This window comes from Hyperolius riggenbachi, chromosome 2, assembly GCF_040937935.1.
Source record: "Hyperolius riggenbachi isolate aHypRig1 chromosome 2, aHypRig1.pri, whole genome shotgun sequence".
Taxonomy (NCBI): Eukaryota; Metazoa; Chordata; class Amphibia; order Anura; family Hyperoliidae; genus Hyperolius; species Hyperolius riggenbachi.
Genome location: NC_090647.1, coordinates 141,911,090 through 141,928,326, shown reverse-complemented (window position 1 = coordinate 141,928,326; position 17,237 = coordinate 141,911,090). Strand labels below are relative to the sequence as shown.

The 17,237-nt window shown below is 43.3% G+C and overlaps 1 protein-coding gene across 2 annotated transcripts in view; it reads right to left on the bottom strand.

Moving 5' to 3' along the window:
- LOC137544107 (signal transducer and activator of transcription 2-like) overlaps positions 1–14,254 on the bottom strand; it is a 157,307-nt gene extending 143,053 nt beyond the window's left edge. Inside the window, exons 1-3 of one of the 2 annotated variants that reach the window (XM_068265176.1) lie at positions 14,006–14,254; positions 6,412–6,562; positions 3,230–3,362 (exon numbers count right to left, since the gene is read on the bottom strand). In XM_068265176.1, the coding sequence (XP_068121277.1) occupies positions 3,230–3,362; positions 6,412–6,542 (264 nt within the window). In that variant the 5' untranslated portion in view covers positions 6,543–6,562; positions 14,006–14,254. The remainder of the gene's footprint in view (positions 1–3,229; positions 3,363–6,411; positions 6,563–14,005) is intronic. The other variant, XM_068265175.1, reaches the window with a different exon arrangement.
- Positions 14,255–17,237: the final 2,983 nt, after the last annotated feature.

The following is a 17,237-nucleotide window of genomic DNA, read 5'->3' as shown; positions in this document are numbered from 1 at the left end:
CTCATATAAATCCAGCGGGAAAACATCCACCTCCAGGCATTCCAAATCAGTACATGCTTCTGAAGATACAATATACGTATTACACAGAACACAAATGGAAAATAGAGAAAGTGGGAAAGCAGAAGCGCAAAAGGTCTTAAAGTGAGATAATACTCCTGGCTGGTGAGACTATATACAGTATATGCACCGTGGGGCAGCACGGTGGCCTAGTGGTTAGCGCTCTCGCCTTGCAGCACTGGGTCCCCTGTTCGAATCCCAGCCAGGGCAACATCTGCAAGAAGTTTGTATATTCTCCCGTGTCTCCGTGGGTTTCCTCCGGTTTCCTCCCACATCACAAAAACATACAGATAAGTGAATTGGGTTCCCCCTAAATTGCCCCTAGATACTATTCATGCACTACACAATACATACAAAGACATATGACTATAGTAGGGACTAGATTGTGAGCCCCTCTGAGGGACAGTTAGTGACAAGACAATATACTCTGTACAGCGCTGCGTAATATGTTGGCGCTATGTAAATACTTAAATAAAATAAATAAATCTCAGCCGTGGTACTATCTGCAAGGAGTTTGTATGTTCTCCCAGTGTCAGTGTGGTTTACTCCAGGAACTCCAGTTTCTTCCCACATCCCAAAAACATACAGATATGTTAATTGGCTTCCCCTAAAAATTGGTACTAGACTATGAATGCGTATGGACACATGAATATGGTAGGGATTAGATTGTGAGCCCCCCTGAAGGACAGCAAAGTGACAAGAATAAATACTCTATACAGCGCTACGGAAGATGTTAGTGCTATATAAAAACTGAATGATAATACTCCCAAAGCTAAAATTTCAGTAACTACGCTTAGTTACATAAAAGAAAATTTGGAAGCATTTCCACACATTTTCTGTGTGTAAAAACGTATACTTTTACTGCAGCGAGCAGGTTAAGATAGCTTATCTCTGGCTAATAGCAAATGTAATAATTGCTGGCTGAAGCTCTCTGAGGCATGTGCCTTCACTCTGCCCCCCTCCTTTTCTGCTGAAGTGACTCGGCTGTTGCTAGGGCGATGTACTGTATCTGCTCAGCAGGGGAAGGAGTAAAAACGCAGAGTTTATTCTGCCTTCGCCAATGAAACAGAGATAAGCTATCTGATACTGCTCTCTGCAGTAAAAGTATGCATTTTTACACACAAAAAAAACCCTCTTAGGGGTACTTACCTTGGGAGGGGGAAGCCTCTACATCCTAAGGAGGCTTGCCTCTTCCTCCTCTGTCCCTCTGTTTCCTCCGTTAAAGCCCCCGAACACCAGGGAAGTACATATTTACCTACTGCGGCAGGCGCAGTAGCGGCTCTCCGATTGGGCTCAGGCAGAAATAGCCAAGCCCGATTGGGTCCGCTCTACTGCGCAGGCGCGAGTCGCTTGCGCAGTAGAGTGGATCCGATTCGGCTATTTCCGCCTGGGCCCATTTGAAAGCCACTACTGTGCCTGTGCTGGAGCAAGGGAAGGTAAATATTGCAGGCACTACTGCACCTGCGCCACAGCCTACAGTTTCGAGCGAGCCAGTGCTGGAATGGAGGGAGAGAGGATGATGGGGGAAGCCTCATTAGGATCCAGAGGCTTCCCCCTCCCGAGGTAAGTATCTCCCAGAGGTTTTTTTTTTAGTTACAGTGTCTCTTTAAGAAAAAGTATGAGTGAGAAGAGAACATGAATGGGGATAGATAGGGGCGCATAGGGTGGAGGAAGTACAAAATGAGTGTTAGAAAAAGCATGGAAATATTTGGGGAGACAAAGTTTAATGAGGAACAAAGCAGAGGAAAGGAACAGACTCCCAAAAACATGACAGAAGGGAAGAAAGTAACACTATTATGGCCTCAATTTACTAAGCAGTTTAGACTAGTCTATAGATAGTTTTTAGTTTACTGATGGTTTGGCCAGTTGCATTAAAGGGGAATTCACTATTACCAAGTGTTTTAGACATGTTTTTAGATTTGGTCTAAAACATTTGGTAATTAGGTGGGTAAAGCAGGAGAAATGATCGAAAGATGCAATTCACAAGCAAGTAGCTATGACTGACATCCTTCCCCTTTGATGAGCTCTCCTCTGAATACAATATGGCCTCGATTCATCAAGACTTATAGAATCAATTACCGACAGATCAGTAAAATACGATAAGTTGATTTCAGGATTCATCAAAGTTATCTACAGCTGTTAGCGAGCAATCAGTAATCATTCGGTAATGATGCGATAAAACAGAAGAAAGTGCAAGTCATAAAAGTGGGCGTGGTTTATCGTTAAAATTAGGATTAGTTTTCTCCTTCACTGCTCTGTCGTTATTCCTGTCAGATCATTGCTGACAGAGAAGATGGAGCCATTTGAAGTGGTTATGTATCAGCTGAGAGTGATTCGAAGATGCAGAAGGGCAAGAATAAGGTCTAGAACCATATTAATTTGCAAGAGAATGGATTTATTTGCTATACCAGGACATCAGCATTTCTCTTGAATCATCTTGTAAGAGAACACAGGCAGTGCCCGGGTTAACTAAATTGCTAGCTGCACTACATTTTCTCAGAAAAGGCTCCCATCAAGCCGTAACTGGCCAAATTGTGGGATTGTCCCAAGCCACTTCTAGAATCCTGGTCCAGGCGTTAAGCCCTATTTGGAATTTTGCTACTTAGTGTTCAAAGCACTGCCTTATTACCCACAATTCCACTGGAATCTTATGGCCTTGTGTTAAATTACCTCTGTAAAATGGAAATATCGACACGTTACCGAATGGTTATCGCATTGTTATTGATATTTTATCGAAGTCACACCGAATGCGGAAAAACTTTGATGAATACAACTAGAAATTGATAAACTTCGAATTCGGTAATTTAACGAACTGGAAAAAGTTATAGCAAAGACAATGATGAATCGAGGCCTTAAACTCCTGCATAATTAATTCAAAATGTTCCATCCTCACATCTAAAATACCTCACAGAATTACTTCACCGACAGAAATCAGCTGGTCTAATCTCTGTCAGAAAAAGTGGGTGTGGTTACTCCTTGTTTGTGAATTTTTTAATTACTGAATGTTAGACCATTTCTAAAAACAGGCCTAAAATATTACACCAAACCATCAGTAGACTAAAAACCATCAGTAGACTAGTCTAAACTGCTTAGTGAATTGAGGCCAATAGGAGCAATAACAGAGATCCTAGGGAGTAACAGAGAAGGAACAGGGTGTAAAAAAAATGCATACCTCTGCCTTCTGCTTGAACTTGCGGAAATTTAGTTTCAGTGCCATTTGGTTTCTTTTGGTACAACTATTGCACTTATTGAGCAGATTGCAGAAATACTGTCTGGCCACTGACAGATCTTTTTCTGCATGATTCCTAATAGTTAAACAAATATTTAAATACACAGTCAGAAATAAGTATTGCACTTTGTTCTACTACTGTAACATTTGCAACAGTTCAGCACATTACCATACAGCTTTAAATAATACCCAAGCCTGAAATAATAAAAGTGAAAATAAAATTCATGTTAAAGGATACCCGAGGTGACATGATGAGATAGACATGGGTATGTACAGTGCTTAGCACACAAATAACTATGCTGTGTTCCTTTTTTTCTTTCTCTGCCTGAAAGAGTTAAATATCAGGTATGCAAGTGGCTGACTCAGTCCTGACTCAGACAGGAAGTGACTACAGCGTGACCCTCACTGATAAGAAATTCCCTTTTTTACCTCTTTCTTGCTCTCAGAAGCCATTTTCTGCTAGGAAAGTGTTTTATAGTTGGAACTTCTTATCAGTGAGGGTCACACTGTAGTCACTTCCTGTCTGAGTCAGGACTGAGTCAGCCACTTGAATACCTGATATTTAACTCTTTCAGGCAGAGAAAGAAAAAAAGGAACACAGCATAATTATTTGGGTTCTAGGCACATGTCTATCTCATCATGTCACATGTCAGTTCGGGGGCATCCGTAATGTACACTGACATATATAAGAATCACTATAGATGTTGTTCATAATATTATTTAGAGCACACGTGTGTTCATATTGGAGGCCAGTTGAGATATATATATATATATATATATATTATATATATATATATATATATATATATATATATATATATATTTATATATATTTAGATAAATACTAGTTCTACTTACATAACATATGTATTGCACTGTCTACGTTATGATTCCTGTGAATTTTATAAAGGAAAAGCAGAGAATGCTATTCTAGACAGTTTCCATCTTGGTTACCTTTGAATGAAGCTAATCCTGACATTTCCACCCTCACTCTTTTTTTTCTCCTCTTGCTGATTGTGTATTTATTACCTGCCCTCCTCCAAAAGTCTTCTGACACTCCCACGGAGGTTTATACTAGGAAGTGCACTGTCTTATGTCATACTCATTAGAAGGAGGGGGAAATAAAGGGAAGAGGAATATATTATAGATAAGACCCCGCAGCATGCAACTGTTTGGCAATGTCAATTAACCTTCTGAGCGGTCTGGACGAGCTCAGCTCGTCCATCACCGCCGGAGGCTGCCGCTCAGGCCCTGCTGGGCCGATTTTTATCAAATAAAGTGCAGCACACGCAGCCGGCACTTTGCCAGCCGTGTGTGCTGCCTGATCGCCGCCGCTCTGCGGCGATTCGCCGCGAGCAGCGGCGAAAGAGGGCCCCCCTAGCCGCCTGAGCCCTGCGCAGCCGGAACAAAAAGTTCCGGCCAGCGCTAAGGGCTGGATCGGAGGCGGCTGACGTCAGGACGTCGGCTGACGTCGATGACGTCACTCCGCTCGTCGCTATGGCGACGATATAAGCAAAACAAGGAAGGCCGCTCATTGCGGCCTTCCTTGTTTATTCTGGGCGCCGGAGGCGATCGGAAGATCGCCTCCGGAGCGCCCTCTAGTGGGGTTTCATGCAGCCAACTTTCAGTTGGCTGCATGAAATAGTTTTTTTTTTATTTAAAAAAAACCCTCCCGCAGCCACCCTGGCGATTTAATCAGAACGCCAGGGTGGTTAAAGGTATGTGATAACTCCAAACCATAACAGCAGAAAAAGTTTTGAAAGTTTTGAATGCAGGATTAGCATCTTTATCACTTAATACACTCAGACCAGTTGCTGTTGAAATGTTCATGCGACAATCATGCTTTAATCTGCTACAGTTTAGGGATGGATTTGCAATTTTCTTAACTGTAGTACAGCACTAGAAATTCACGCTAAACTGCTGCTTTCAACAGGATTTAAGAAGTTTCTTATTATCATGCAGAACTGTTTCCCTGCTGGTTAGAACTGTTGAAGAAGAAAAAATGCTAATGCTTTGATAAATCTGGCCCACTGATGATAACTATCATAAAGAGGCAGCGTGGTGGCATAGTGGCTTGAAGCCTTGCAAAGGCACTATCTCCACAGGGTTTGTTTGTTCTCCCTGTGTCTGTGTGGGTTTCCTCCGGGCACTCAGTTTTCCTCCCACATCCCAAAAACATACAGATAATTGGCTTCCCCCAAAATTGGCCCTAGACTACAACGGATATATGACAATGGTAGGGTTTGATTTGAGCTCCTCTAAAGGACAGTTAGTGACATGAATATATACTCTTTAAATCGCTGTGGAATAAGTCGGTGCTATATAAATACTAAATAATAATAACCCCCACCCACCATGCAGTTGATTGTCTAATTGGATGGGGGAGGGGGAGGGGACTGGACAGGAAAAATACACTTTTCCTAGTTCACTGAATGAATCTTCCTTTACAAGATCTGCCTCCCCGACAGCATGTTTCTCTGGCATATGAATAATGAGCGCATGGGCGATAGTTGTAATATGACTGGGCAAGCCTGAAGATTTTTACCTAGTCTTTATGAAACTAAACATGTGCAGAAAACTGGGAAACCTAATCTAAAGTTGGACTTTATCCCACTGTACCCAGTATGGAGCAAGTACTCCAAGTGGGTGAAAAATAATGGTTTACTTTCAGGTAAAGCCGAAGTGAAAGCAAACTGATAAGATAAACAATTGTATTTATCCTCCTACTCCTAAAAATTATGTTTTAAGATATCCCATGGTTTTATCTTATATTTAAACATTTACAAAGTAGATTTAATTTTTTTTCGTCTCTGCTCGATGGCAATCTATGAAGTGTCCCAGAGTTAAAATACATGAACTATTGACCATTTTCTATCTCTCCCCTGCCCTCGGAAGTTGTATTCTTCCAGGGAAACTTTTATCGCTGTAATGTTTATCAGTGAGGTTTACTATTTTTCCCAACAAAGTACAGACAAGACAGAAGCTGTCACTTTCATGCCTGAAAATTAACTCTTTCAGGCAGGAAAATAAAAAAATAAACAGCCTGGTTATTAATATGTTTTGTACTGTACACACACACGTTTGTCTCATCATGTCACATTGGTACAATTTAATTGCTGGCTTACCAGTCCTGTGATTCGATCCATGTTGCCAGATGCTGCCGCACGTCCACTGGCAGTATATCTTCATTGTAGAGCTCCAGTAGCAAGGCCTGAAACTGCTCAGGTAATTGGGACAAGCTTTCCCACTGGCTCATGTTGTAACCAGCAAATATGCCTATACACAGTAATTAAGAAATACATTATCTGCAAGTAACAGTAATGTAAGAGCAGCGCTTCACTGCACAGCACACGAGCAAACACACACAGGCACATACACACACACACAGAGACACACACAGACACACAATGAGTTCCGCCAAAAAAAGCAATCATAGTTGCAAAGGTCAGCACCATAGAATGCATATAATGTTTAGGGTGAGGGCGGACTCCAGCATACGGGGCTTGGAAAATTGGGGGACAGACGCATAAAGTATCAGCGTATGCAGATGACATGTTGTTTTATCTCAGAGACCCCCAGAAGTCGTTACCCAGATTAATGAGAGAATTTGATAAAGTGGGGAGACTCTCCAATATGAAGATTAACTTTGATAAAAGTACAGCAATCGCTTGGGGATTGAGAGGGGAAGAAAGGGAAGATTGAAGCGAAGCGTCCCATTTAAATGGCATAATAGAATGATGAGGTACCTAGGAGTAAAAATTTGATTTGATTTAAAGGATATAGCAAATGACAACTACTTCCCCTTATTGGAAAGGATAAAACAGGATTTAGAGGCCTGGGACCGGCCATGGTTCTCTTGGTTTGGCAGAATATCCATCATAAAGATGAATGTTCTCCCTCGTTTCCTCTACCTGTTTCAGGCCCTACCAGTTTCAATCCCTTCCCCTTTTTTTTGCAGTTGAAAAGTATTATTGGCAAATTTATAGGAAGGGGACGGAGAACCCGGGTGAGTTACAGGTTACAAACGACGGAGAGGGAGAAAGGGGGCCTCGCGGTTCCTGATTTTAAGAAATATTCGATTCTTCGGTACTAGTCCGAATTATAGATTGGAATAGGAACCGCGGGGAGAAGAGGTGGGTAATGACGGTAGAGGAAATGATAGGGAGCCCAATAGGCAACCTCCCCTGGATTCAGGAGAAAAGTCGGATAGAGGTAGGGAAAAAGGGGATGGAATTGGTGAGTCACACATTGAACATTTTTGATAAATGGAGGAGGATTGTGGGAATGTCGCCCTGGCCTACCCTCATGACCCCCATTTTCGGGAATATAAAGTTCCCTATGGGAATGGAACCCCTTAATTATCCACATTGGAAGTGGGGACAGGGGCTGAGAGTTAAAGATATATTAGTTGATGCAGAATGGACCCCGAGGGGGGGTATATGGATGAGTGGAGATATGCCCAGATAAAATCCTTTGTGAAGAGCCAAGGATCCAAGGAGGCCCTAAGTAGAGATTTAACCCCATTTGAAGAGATGTGTAGAGGCAGAGGGCAAAATAAGGGGATGTTGTCAAGGGTATATAAGATTCTTAATGAGAGTGAGGATCTTACAAGAATGTTGAGGGAGAAGTGGGAACAAGATCTGGGGAAGGTATTCACGGAGGTACAGTGGAAAAAAGTATTAAACTTGGCTAGTAGATCAGCAATGCCCACAAGAGGACAGGAAGCGGGATATAAGATTTTTGTAAGGTGGTATTATACACCGGATAGACTGAGTAGAATGTTCCCGGGTGCCTCATCATTATGCTGGAGATGTGGGGAGGAGAGGGGAGATATTATCCATATCTTCTGGGGATGTAAGAAACTTGGGGGGTATTGGGCAGAGGTTGGTGGTATAATAAAGCAGGTAACTGGGATAGAGACATGGGAGGATCCCGCACTTTTTCTCCTGCACAGTAATAGATGGTCAATTAAAAAATATAAAAATTCCCTGTTGAAATCCCTGATTAATGCTTCAAGAATATTAGTAGCAAGACACTGGAGATCGACCCAAAGCCCAACAACACAGGAATGGATTAAAGAAGTGGCAGAAATACAGAGAATGGAGGAACTAACTAGTTATATTAAGGGTGAGGGGCATTTATATGAGTAGAGATGGTGTCAATGGGAGATGTTTAAGAACGAACTGGAATATGACAGGTTGGTGAGGGGAATATGAATTATCAGAAAGACCCCGCAAGAGGTTCAGTGACAAAAGAAAAAGAAGGGCAAAAGAAGAGAGGACCCAGTGTATGAATGAATGAAGGAGGGGTGTGAATAAATGGGGGATGAGAGTAAAGGGTAAATGTGAGTAATTGTAATGGATGAGTAGTAGAGGTTATCAAGGGGAACTTTACAAGACACCTAGGTTTGGATAGTCTTTGCAAATGTAATACGGTAAAGCTTGACTTTAGGGTAAAGTAATTTTATATTTAGCTAAGAGGGAAAATCCCTGTTTTGGTAAAAGTAACTCTTGTATGTGGCTAGGAGGGAATACCCCTGTCTTGGATTTTATGGATTGATTTTGTAAAAATTGAATGACATAAATAAAGATATTTAAAAAAAGAATGCATCGAATGTTATCTTTTGAAATGAAAAAAAAAAAAACAACAACCCTGCATGTGCACAATGTTTAAAGTGTACCTGAGACAAAAGGAAAAAAATACAGAATACATAACTGAGGCTTCAACCAGCCCCCTTCAGGCTGATCGATCCCTTGGAGTTTTCCCAGGCCGCCTTGATGCTCCGCCAGTCGGCCGCGCATGCTCCCCTGTTGTGCTCCCGTGGCCAGGAGCGTTCTGTGCCTGCACAGTAGCTCTGCCGAGCTGAAGAACACTCGTGGCGAAGTGAGGGCGATGGGGGGCAGCCGCGTGGCCGTGTCATGCATGCGCAGAATGCCCAACTGGCATAATTAATGGGGCACCTAGCAGAAGATCCAGGCAGCCTGGGAAGACATGATGGCGTGAGCAGCCTGAAGGGGGCTGGTGGAAGCCCCGGGTATGTATCATTTATAGCATCGCAATGTAAAAAACAAGTGCAAAACCAGCCTTAAAGGACACCTGAAGTGTGTAACTTATAAAGAAAATCCCTGGAATGGCAGAGTACTTACACCTAAATATCTTCCTACCGTTCGTTGTCCATAGGGTCCCTTCTGGTCCCCATTCTATTTTGTGCCCAGCATCCTGGAAGTTCAGCAGGCTGTGAATAAGCTAACTGAACTGTGTATGCACAGAAAAATAAAGCACTTGTGCAGATCTTTCATCCACAAGTGCTTCCTTTTACTGGGCATGTGCGGTTTGGAACACATGCATGCCCAGTATAAGTGTGCTGGTGCGCATCCACAAGCGATTCCTGCAGAGGATTCAACTGACCAGACAGTGGAATAAGAAAAAAAGACAGTAACAGGAGGGACCAAGAAGACAACGAGCCAACAAGCAGCAGGAAGGCGGCATCTGAATGACACCCAAGCGTGTTTGCTGATCTGGAAACAGTCAGCCTTTGAATCTGGTGAGCGTTCTGAAGTTCTGTGGTGGCGGTGTGTGCTGGCACAGAGGTGCTCACTGGTAGAGGGTGTCACTTAGTAGTAGTGCCGTAACTGGATTACGCTATGTGTCTTTCTTGTGTTGTTTGAGCCCATATAGAATGAAGCTGATGAGAAGAGCTGATGCCTGATGCCTGTATTTGTGCTGAGCGTGAATGCTGATATCTTGCTATCAGCCACTGGACATCGGTGAGAGTATAACTACTAACTGTGGAACTGTGTGCTAACTGCAAATCTGGGATTTGGGGGAACTATATGCTGGACTCTAAAGTAGATTGTGTGGAAAAGGGAATTTTGGACTGTGCTTAATTTAACATGAGTTGCATGATTGTCATATGATATTGTATTCTACATATCTTGCTGAAGTATAGGAGAAGGGTACAGTGAGCCATAATCCCAGCTATATCCCACGCACTTGGAGCGCTGTACACATTACATTTCTAAGCAGCAGGAACAGTTTCAGGAGTAGTTATTTAACCCCTCATGTCTTGTACACATACAGTATCTCACAAAAGCGAGTACACCCCTCACATTTTTTATTATATCTTTTAACCAGCAAGCGCACACTACTGTCAGCATAGTGTGTGCTCTTATGCTGTGCACGCTATGCTGACAGTAGTGTGTACTCGCTGATTTAACCTGTGCTGCTTAGCGAGTTAAATTTTAATGACAGAGTAGCCAAGCAGCTCGGGTGACCCAAACCACAAGGAATGTATAGGGGGATAAAAGGGACCAAAAAGCCCTCCAACTAAAAAAACAATGCTTGGCGTAATTTGCCTTCTTAAAACAGAAGGAAATTTGCAATAATTCAGCTATAAGTGAACATTTGTGGTTATACACAATGCACCACTACTGAATATGCAAATTATCTATTTTCGCCCCTGTAAGCCAGACAAGCATCCAGAACCGCTGGTGTACAGCAGGCCTATAGCTTTAAATTTTACACAGTCATATCAAACCCACATGTAGACTGCCTGTTTTGGACTTTTGGTCCGAGCTCAGGTCAGGGTAGGGAATTCCATTTTTTTTTTTTGGTTTAGGAGTCCTGCGTGTGATCAGCGCTGCGCAGCAGGACTCCAGCCTCCGTCCCCGGCTATTTGCAGCCTCTTCTTGCCGCCGGGATACCACCCAGCAGAGTGTCGTGGCGACATGACGTCGGTGGGGACAGGGCTTATTTTTAAGGTGGACCTGGGCTAAAACAGACCTGGAGGAAAAAAAGTGATCAGTGTATATATATATATATATATATATATATATATATATATATACACACACACATATACACACACATGTATATATATATATATATATATATATATATATATATATATATATATATATATATATACACATATACTGTATTATGTATTCTTCTGCCTGCACCGACGTCTGCCTGGATTTTGAGTACTCTCTGCCTGCCGTCTGCCTGGATTTTGACTACTCTCTGCCTGCCTTTTTGTACAGTTTCACAATTTTTTCAGTTTATTCATAAATGTAATCAAGTTAACAAATTTGTGTTCTAATCTTTTAATTATTTGCAGAATGTCTACCAGGCTTTTATTGTGGCATATTTTGGTGAGTTATGACTTAAGAATTGGAGGCCTACAATTCTTGAAAAACAATGTACCGCTTTTGACTCATAATTCCAGACAGAAATGCACCACCAGGGAGGTTAAAAGAGGCCTCCTTCTGGGACAACAGTCATGCAGACCAATTTGATGCAGAGTGTGGCGTATGGTCTGAGCACTGACAGCCTGACCCCCAACCCATCAGCCTCTGCAGCAATACTTGCGTGTTTTTTGTTTTTTTTAAAGCACAGCCCAATCATATAATTTGTCAGTCTCATGGAAGTTTTTTTTGATATGCTATTCTGCTATTCATGAGAATTGATTTCACGGATAAAACTTTTTATTATGAAAACGTAGTTTTGTATATGTGCTAATAAATTTCTATCAAGTTTTGTACCGCAAGACTGTGCTATGGTACTTTCATGGAAAACTGCTGTCCTTTATAGAAAAAAAACACGTATTCATTGGTGGGTGTGGTAGACCACCCGTCAAAAGGACTTGTGTGTTTTGGCCCTTCCCTTTGAAAGGGGTATTCCCAACTATCTGCAGCAATGCTGCCAGCACTGCAAAAGACAACCTCTGGATATGATGGTGAACATGTGCACTCTACTTCTTTTGTTGACCATGGCAAGTCTTGTTCTGTGTGGAACTTGTCCTGTTAAACTGCAGCGTGGTCTTGATCACCATGCTGCAGCTCAGTTTTAGAGTGTTGTCAATCTTTTTTTAACCTAAGCCATCTTTTTATAAGATCCTATGTGTTCTCTGCCATGAGGTGCCATGTTGAACTTCCAATGACCAGTATGAGGAGTTGTGAGAGCAATAACAGCAAAGTTAACACACCTGCTCCCCATTGACACCTGAGACCCCGGAGAGAGAGAAAATATCTAACTGGGCAGAATTTTGACATTCTTCACTATGGGGTGTACTCACTTTTGTCTAAAGTGGTTTAGAGATCCGCACAAAACCCAATCACGTTGCCCCCCAGCATGCCAGAAAAAATGAAGTGCTGGGGGGGCGTGGGTGATTGGGAATATGGATTGGAACTTCAATATTTTATTGTAAATCCATAAAATACAAAAGGTCATAGCAGCTCTCCTCAAGATAAAATCCATGGGCGTAACAATAGGGGATGCAGCCAATGCGCCTGCAGGGGGATCCGCTCCCCCCCCCCCCCGGGGCCCGCTCGTGGCCGTTTTAGGGGGCTGGCAGCATGAGGGGAAAGCTATGCCCACACTCCCTCACCTCGGGCTTTCCCCTCTGCGCTCCCCTCTAGTTCCAATAGCTATGTATGTGCAGCGGAGCGGCAGGCAAACATACCTTTCGTGCATTCCAGCGCGAACACTTCTCACTCTAGTGACTGACACGACTTCCTGTATAAAACAGGAAGGCACGTCAGTCACTAGAGCGAGAAGCGTCCGGAAGCACGGAAGGTATGTTTGCCTGCCACTGCCCGCCGCTCCGCTGCACATACATAGCTATTGGAACTGGAGGGGAGTGCAGAGGGGAAAGCCCGAGCTGAGGGAGGGGGGGACCTTCCCCCCTCCACGCCGAGTGTGGCCATAGCTTTCCCCTCATGCTGCCACCCCTCCAGCCCCCCAAAACGGCCACGAGCGGGCCCCGGGGGGAGGGGGGCCCGCTCAGAATTTCTGCAGGGGGGCCAGGGGGCTCTTAGTTACGCCCCTGATAAAATCCACTTCATACAAACTGTATAGTGAAGCAAAAGCGCATAACAAACGATACATGAGGAACAGAAAAGCTTTGTTTGTCCCCAGACTGTTCCCTCGCCGTTCTCCCCTTGCAGACCTCCGGCGCATGCACAGAAGGTACCGACTGAGCACTGAGCCTGTTACCAGGGCTGATCGCGGCTGAAAGGCAGGCCGGGGGAGGACAGCGAAGGACTCACACTTGCTTATAGGGCTGGAGGAAGCCCCAGGTAAGTATCAAATCTTCCTATTAACTCAGCTCTGGTACACTTTAAAGTGGACCTGATCTCTTGCACAGGACAGAAGGAAAACAGAGAAATGCACGCTTGTATGTATTTAGAGAGTTTACAAGTTGTACTTTGATCGCTCAGCTGTGTCAGCTGACTGCCACAGCAAAGAGCTAATTGGTAAACACAGGATGATAACAATATGTCTGCTTCCATGAAAGCAGGAAGTAGAAACACTGAGGATTCATTGCAGGATTTGTATCAGTTATAACAAAAAAAATGTCTTTAAAGGTTATTATGCTGTTGTTTATCTTTTAGAGCTCTCTGCTCTAAAAGATAAACAACAGCATGATAACCTTCAAAGAAAAATAAAAGGTCTGAGTTCAAGTCCACTTTAATTAAGACATTTAGCTACTCTGTAATACAGCTGCAGCTTTGCTTCGTTCTGCTGAAACGAAACTTAACAGTTTTGCAACACAGCCTCTCGCCACTAGAGGCAGAGCGCTACCTGCAAGTGATACAAGATGATCTGACTACGCAATTAGTTATCAAGCAAATCTCTCTACACATTAATATGAAAAATGCCCCAGGCCAGTGCAGAAACCTTTGTCACAATAATCTCATCATCAGTATATACACTCACTAGCATGGCAAGCTGGGAGGCTGTTAGTGGCATACCTGTGGCCTGCCTGCTGCCCTACTACTTCCTCCAGTAAGGCTGAGTAGACGTGAACAACTCGGGTCTTCTTCAATTCCGCTGAATTGAGCAGCCCGATGCCAGCAGCACGCCCCCAGCAGCGCTATGTGCCCTCTTCTTCAGCCACCACCACTGGAGACACCACACTCCACACTGAATGGCTGCTGCGGATGTCAATCAGGCGAACCCGGGGAAGGCACAAGTGCTAAAGGTGGTTACTGTAAGCATAGCTCCGCCCACTGTAGGAGTTCCTATAGGAAGAAGAGGCTGGTGCGCTGCCCTGACCTGTGATTGCGACCAAGTTCAATGTTGTCCTCCGAGATCCGGTGTCTTCCTCTTCGGGGAAGGGCTGTTATAGTGGGAACTGGGCAAATTATTAGAATTTTGTTTTATATAATAATTTCGTTTAGAACCAAAATTATAAACATTTGAATAAAAGTAAAAGCAAAACCACAGCTCCAATCAGTCCCTTTTTCGGATGGACGGTCCCGTTTTTTCTCATTTGTCTTTTTTTCAGGTACAGATATGTATAGATATATTTATTTTTCTCTAGAGAAAAAAAGTGTTAAAATTGACTTTAAACCTGAACTAACAACTTCCTCTCTGCTTTAAAAAATACCAACAGCATAATAATCTTTAAAGAAAAACATTTCTTTGTTACAGCTGATACAAATCCTACAGTAAATCTGTAGTGTGTCTACTTGCTGCTTTCATGGAAGCAGACATATTGTTAACATCCTGTGCTTTCAAATGAGCTCATCTGCCATGGCAGTCAGATGACACAGGGACAAATCAAATTAAAACTTGTGATTAGACACAGATGAGGGGGAATTTTAGGCTAAATGTTCTAAATACATACATGATGAATTTCTGTTTTCCTTCTGTCCTGTGCAAGAGGGCAGAGGTCCACTTTAAAATGTTATGAAATCGAACTAATGATGATAGAAATCACCATTGTGGTTTGAATGATACTATATTTTTTTCTGATTCTTTGTGATATGGGTGTGGCTGAGTGACTAGGGGTGTGGCAGGGGCATGTCAAACATTGGGAGGTATGGCATAGCTAGCAGTTTTCAGCAGCATGGCATCTCACCTGTCTCACCCAGCACTTTCCTCTGCAAGTCTATGCACTTTCATTTTCAGCCCCACTTCGCTATGTGGCCTGGTGCCAGGTCACTGGAAAGAGGCATACTAGCAGGGATAAAGACAGAAGCACATGGATACAAAAACAAATCACTAGCTGGGACAGGTGTTAGCACGCTCTCACAAACCGGGGAGGAGGCACAGGGGCCACTTAGAGGCAGATGCAGGTGGGCCCATGTTAATTTTGCCCAAGGCCCTGTTGTAGCTAGAACTGGCTTTGTTTGAAGGGAGTATGACATTTCCCCATCACTTGTCCCTCTTTCAGGACTGTGCGACACATGCATTCCAAATTGAAATATAATGGGGTGGATTCACTAAGCTGAGCTGCTGCTTAGTGACAGCAGCTAGTGGTAATAATCCCAATAACATTATGCTACAATTAGTTATAGAGCGCTCCACTGAACCCGCCCTGAGCCCGGTGGGTCCAGTGACATCAAAGGACAAGATTCCTGCATTTTGATTGGCCCAGTAGGCTGACTGTCAAGTAAATCAACCCCATTTTGCTTTAATTCACCACCCATCAGCTACTCTCATGCGCCGGCTGGGCGCTTGTTAGCAATTGGTACTGGCAGTGGACAGATGATCCCTCATGGAAGGGCATCTAAGCGCAGCCATAGCCATGCTCAGATGTGACACATCACGGTTCTCTGCAGCGTCCTACCAGTTTTCAAGTACTGACACGCATTGCATTACAAGAGCTGCCATTTGGCTGCATTTCAAGTGCACCCAAATGGCGCTCATGGGCAGCTGCCTGCAACTGAATTTTGGCCTTGTTAAGGTACATTTAAATTGGCGCTTTACAAGTGTTGTGCGACGGATCAGTCAGGCTTAACATGATGCATGCAGTGCAGTAATGCACACGCTAACAGTGTATCGCACCTCAGTTGAAATGCGCAATCCAACTTTTTCCCTCCATTGTGATCCTGTTTTTAAAAGGAACACAAAGCATGTTCCCAGTGTGGACACAGCTTTAAGCCTGGAACACCCATTCAATTTTGATTGGCCAATTTTATCATCTCCATGGAGTGAGGGTCAAAATATTTTGAATACTATGAACAGATTATTTAGGTAAACTCTCATATTACATGGAAGTGGTAACTGGCCAGTCATAATTGGATGTGTATAGGTGGTTTAGCGCTGTGGCTGGAAAGGTGAACCATGGCACAAAATAGAAGGAAAACCGCTATAAAACGAATCTACCAGTAGTAGTTACAGCACCAAAGAGGTTATCATATACTGTAAATATTTTTGCTGACAGTTTGGGAAAGCCTCCCTGCCTGAAATCTTTCCTGTGAGGGGGTGGCAGCTTTGCTTGAAGAGGCGAGGGGCAAATAACAGCAGCAAGAGTCATGTGATTCAGCTCTGACCTATCAACAAAAGAAGATATTTACAGGAATCTGAGCACCTGGGGGCTCCTAAGTAGTGTTGCTCGGATACCTCATTATTCTATTCGAGTTTGGTCGAATTCGGATAGTAAACTATCCGAATTCACTCGAAGTTCAATATCCGATTTAATCGAATATCCGATTCGACCTCGGATATCCGACGTCACTATCCGAGTCTGTATTCGAGCTGGCCTTAAATAGCTTGTAAAACTTGTATTGGAGGTCAATGATGCATGAAACCACCTTTTTTATGAAGAAAAACATCAAGTGATTATGTGGTGATGTAGTAGTTATAAAAAAAGGTATCAAAAATAGTAAATTAACTTCATGAAAAGTGTTTGCATGAGAAGGTTTCTTCTTCATAGTAGTAGACATAGTAGGCCCTGGGTCCTAGCGGTGGTTCCAGGACCGTAAATACACAGCATGAGGTTCCAGACAGCGGTCGTGAAGCCCACATTGTGTCCAATACACAATTGGGACAGCACAGTTTTCAACCCAGACACCTCTAAAATAATTACAATTTTTTTTTTCAAATTAATGCAGCCATTTTTGAGCGTAATAGCTGGTGGCGCATGGGCAGCAGCACCTTGTAATGTGTTCCCTGGCAGTGGAGACACACAGACAGCAGGAAGAAATACAGCAGCAGCAGC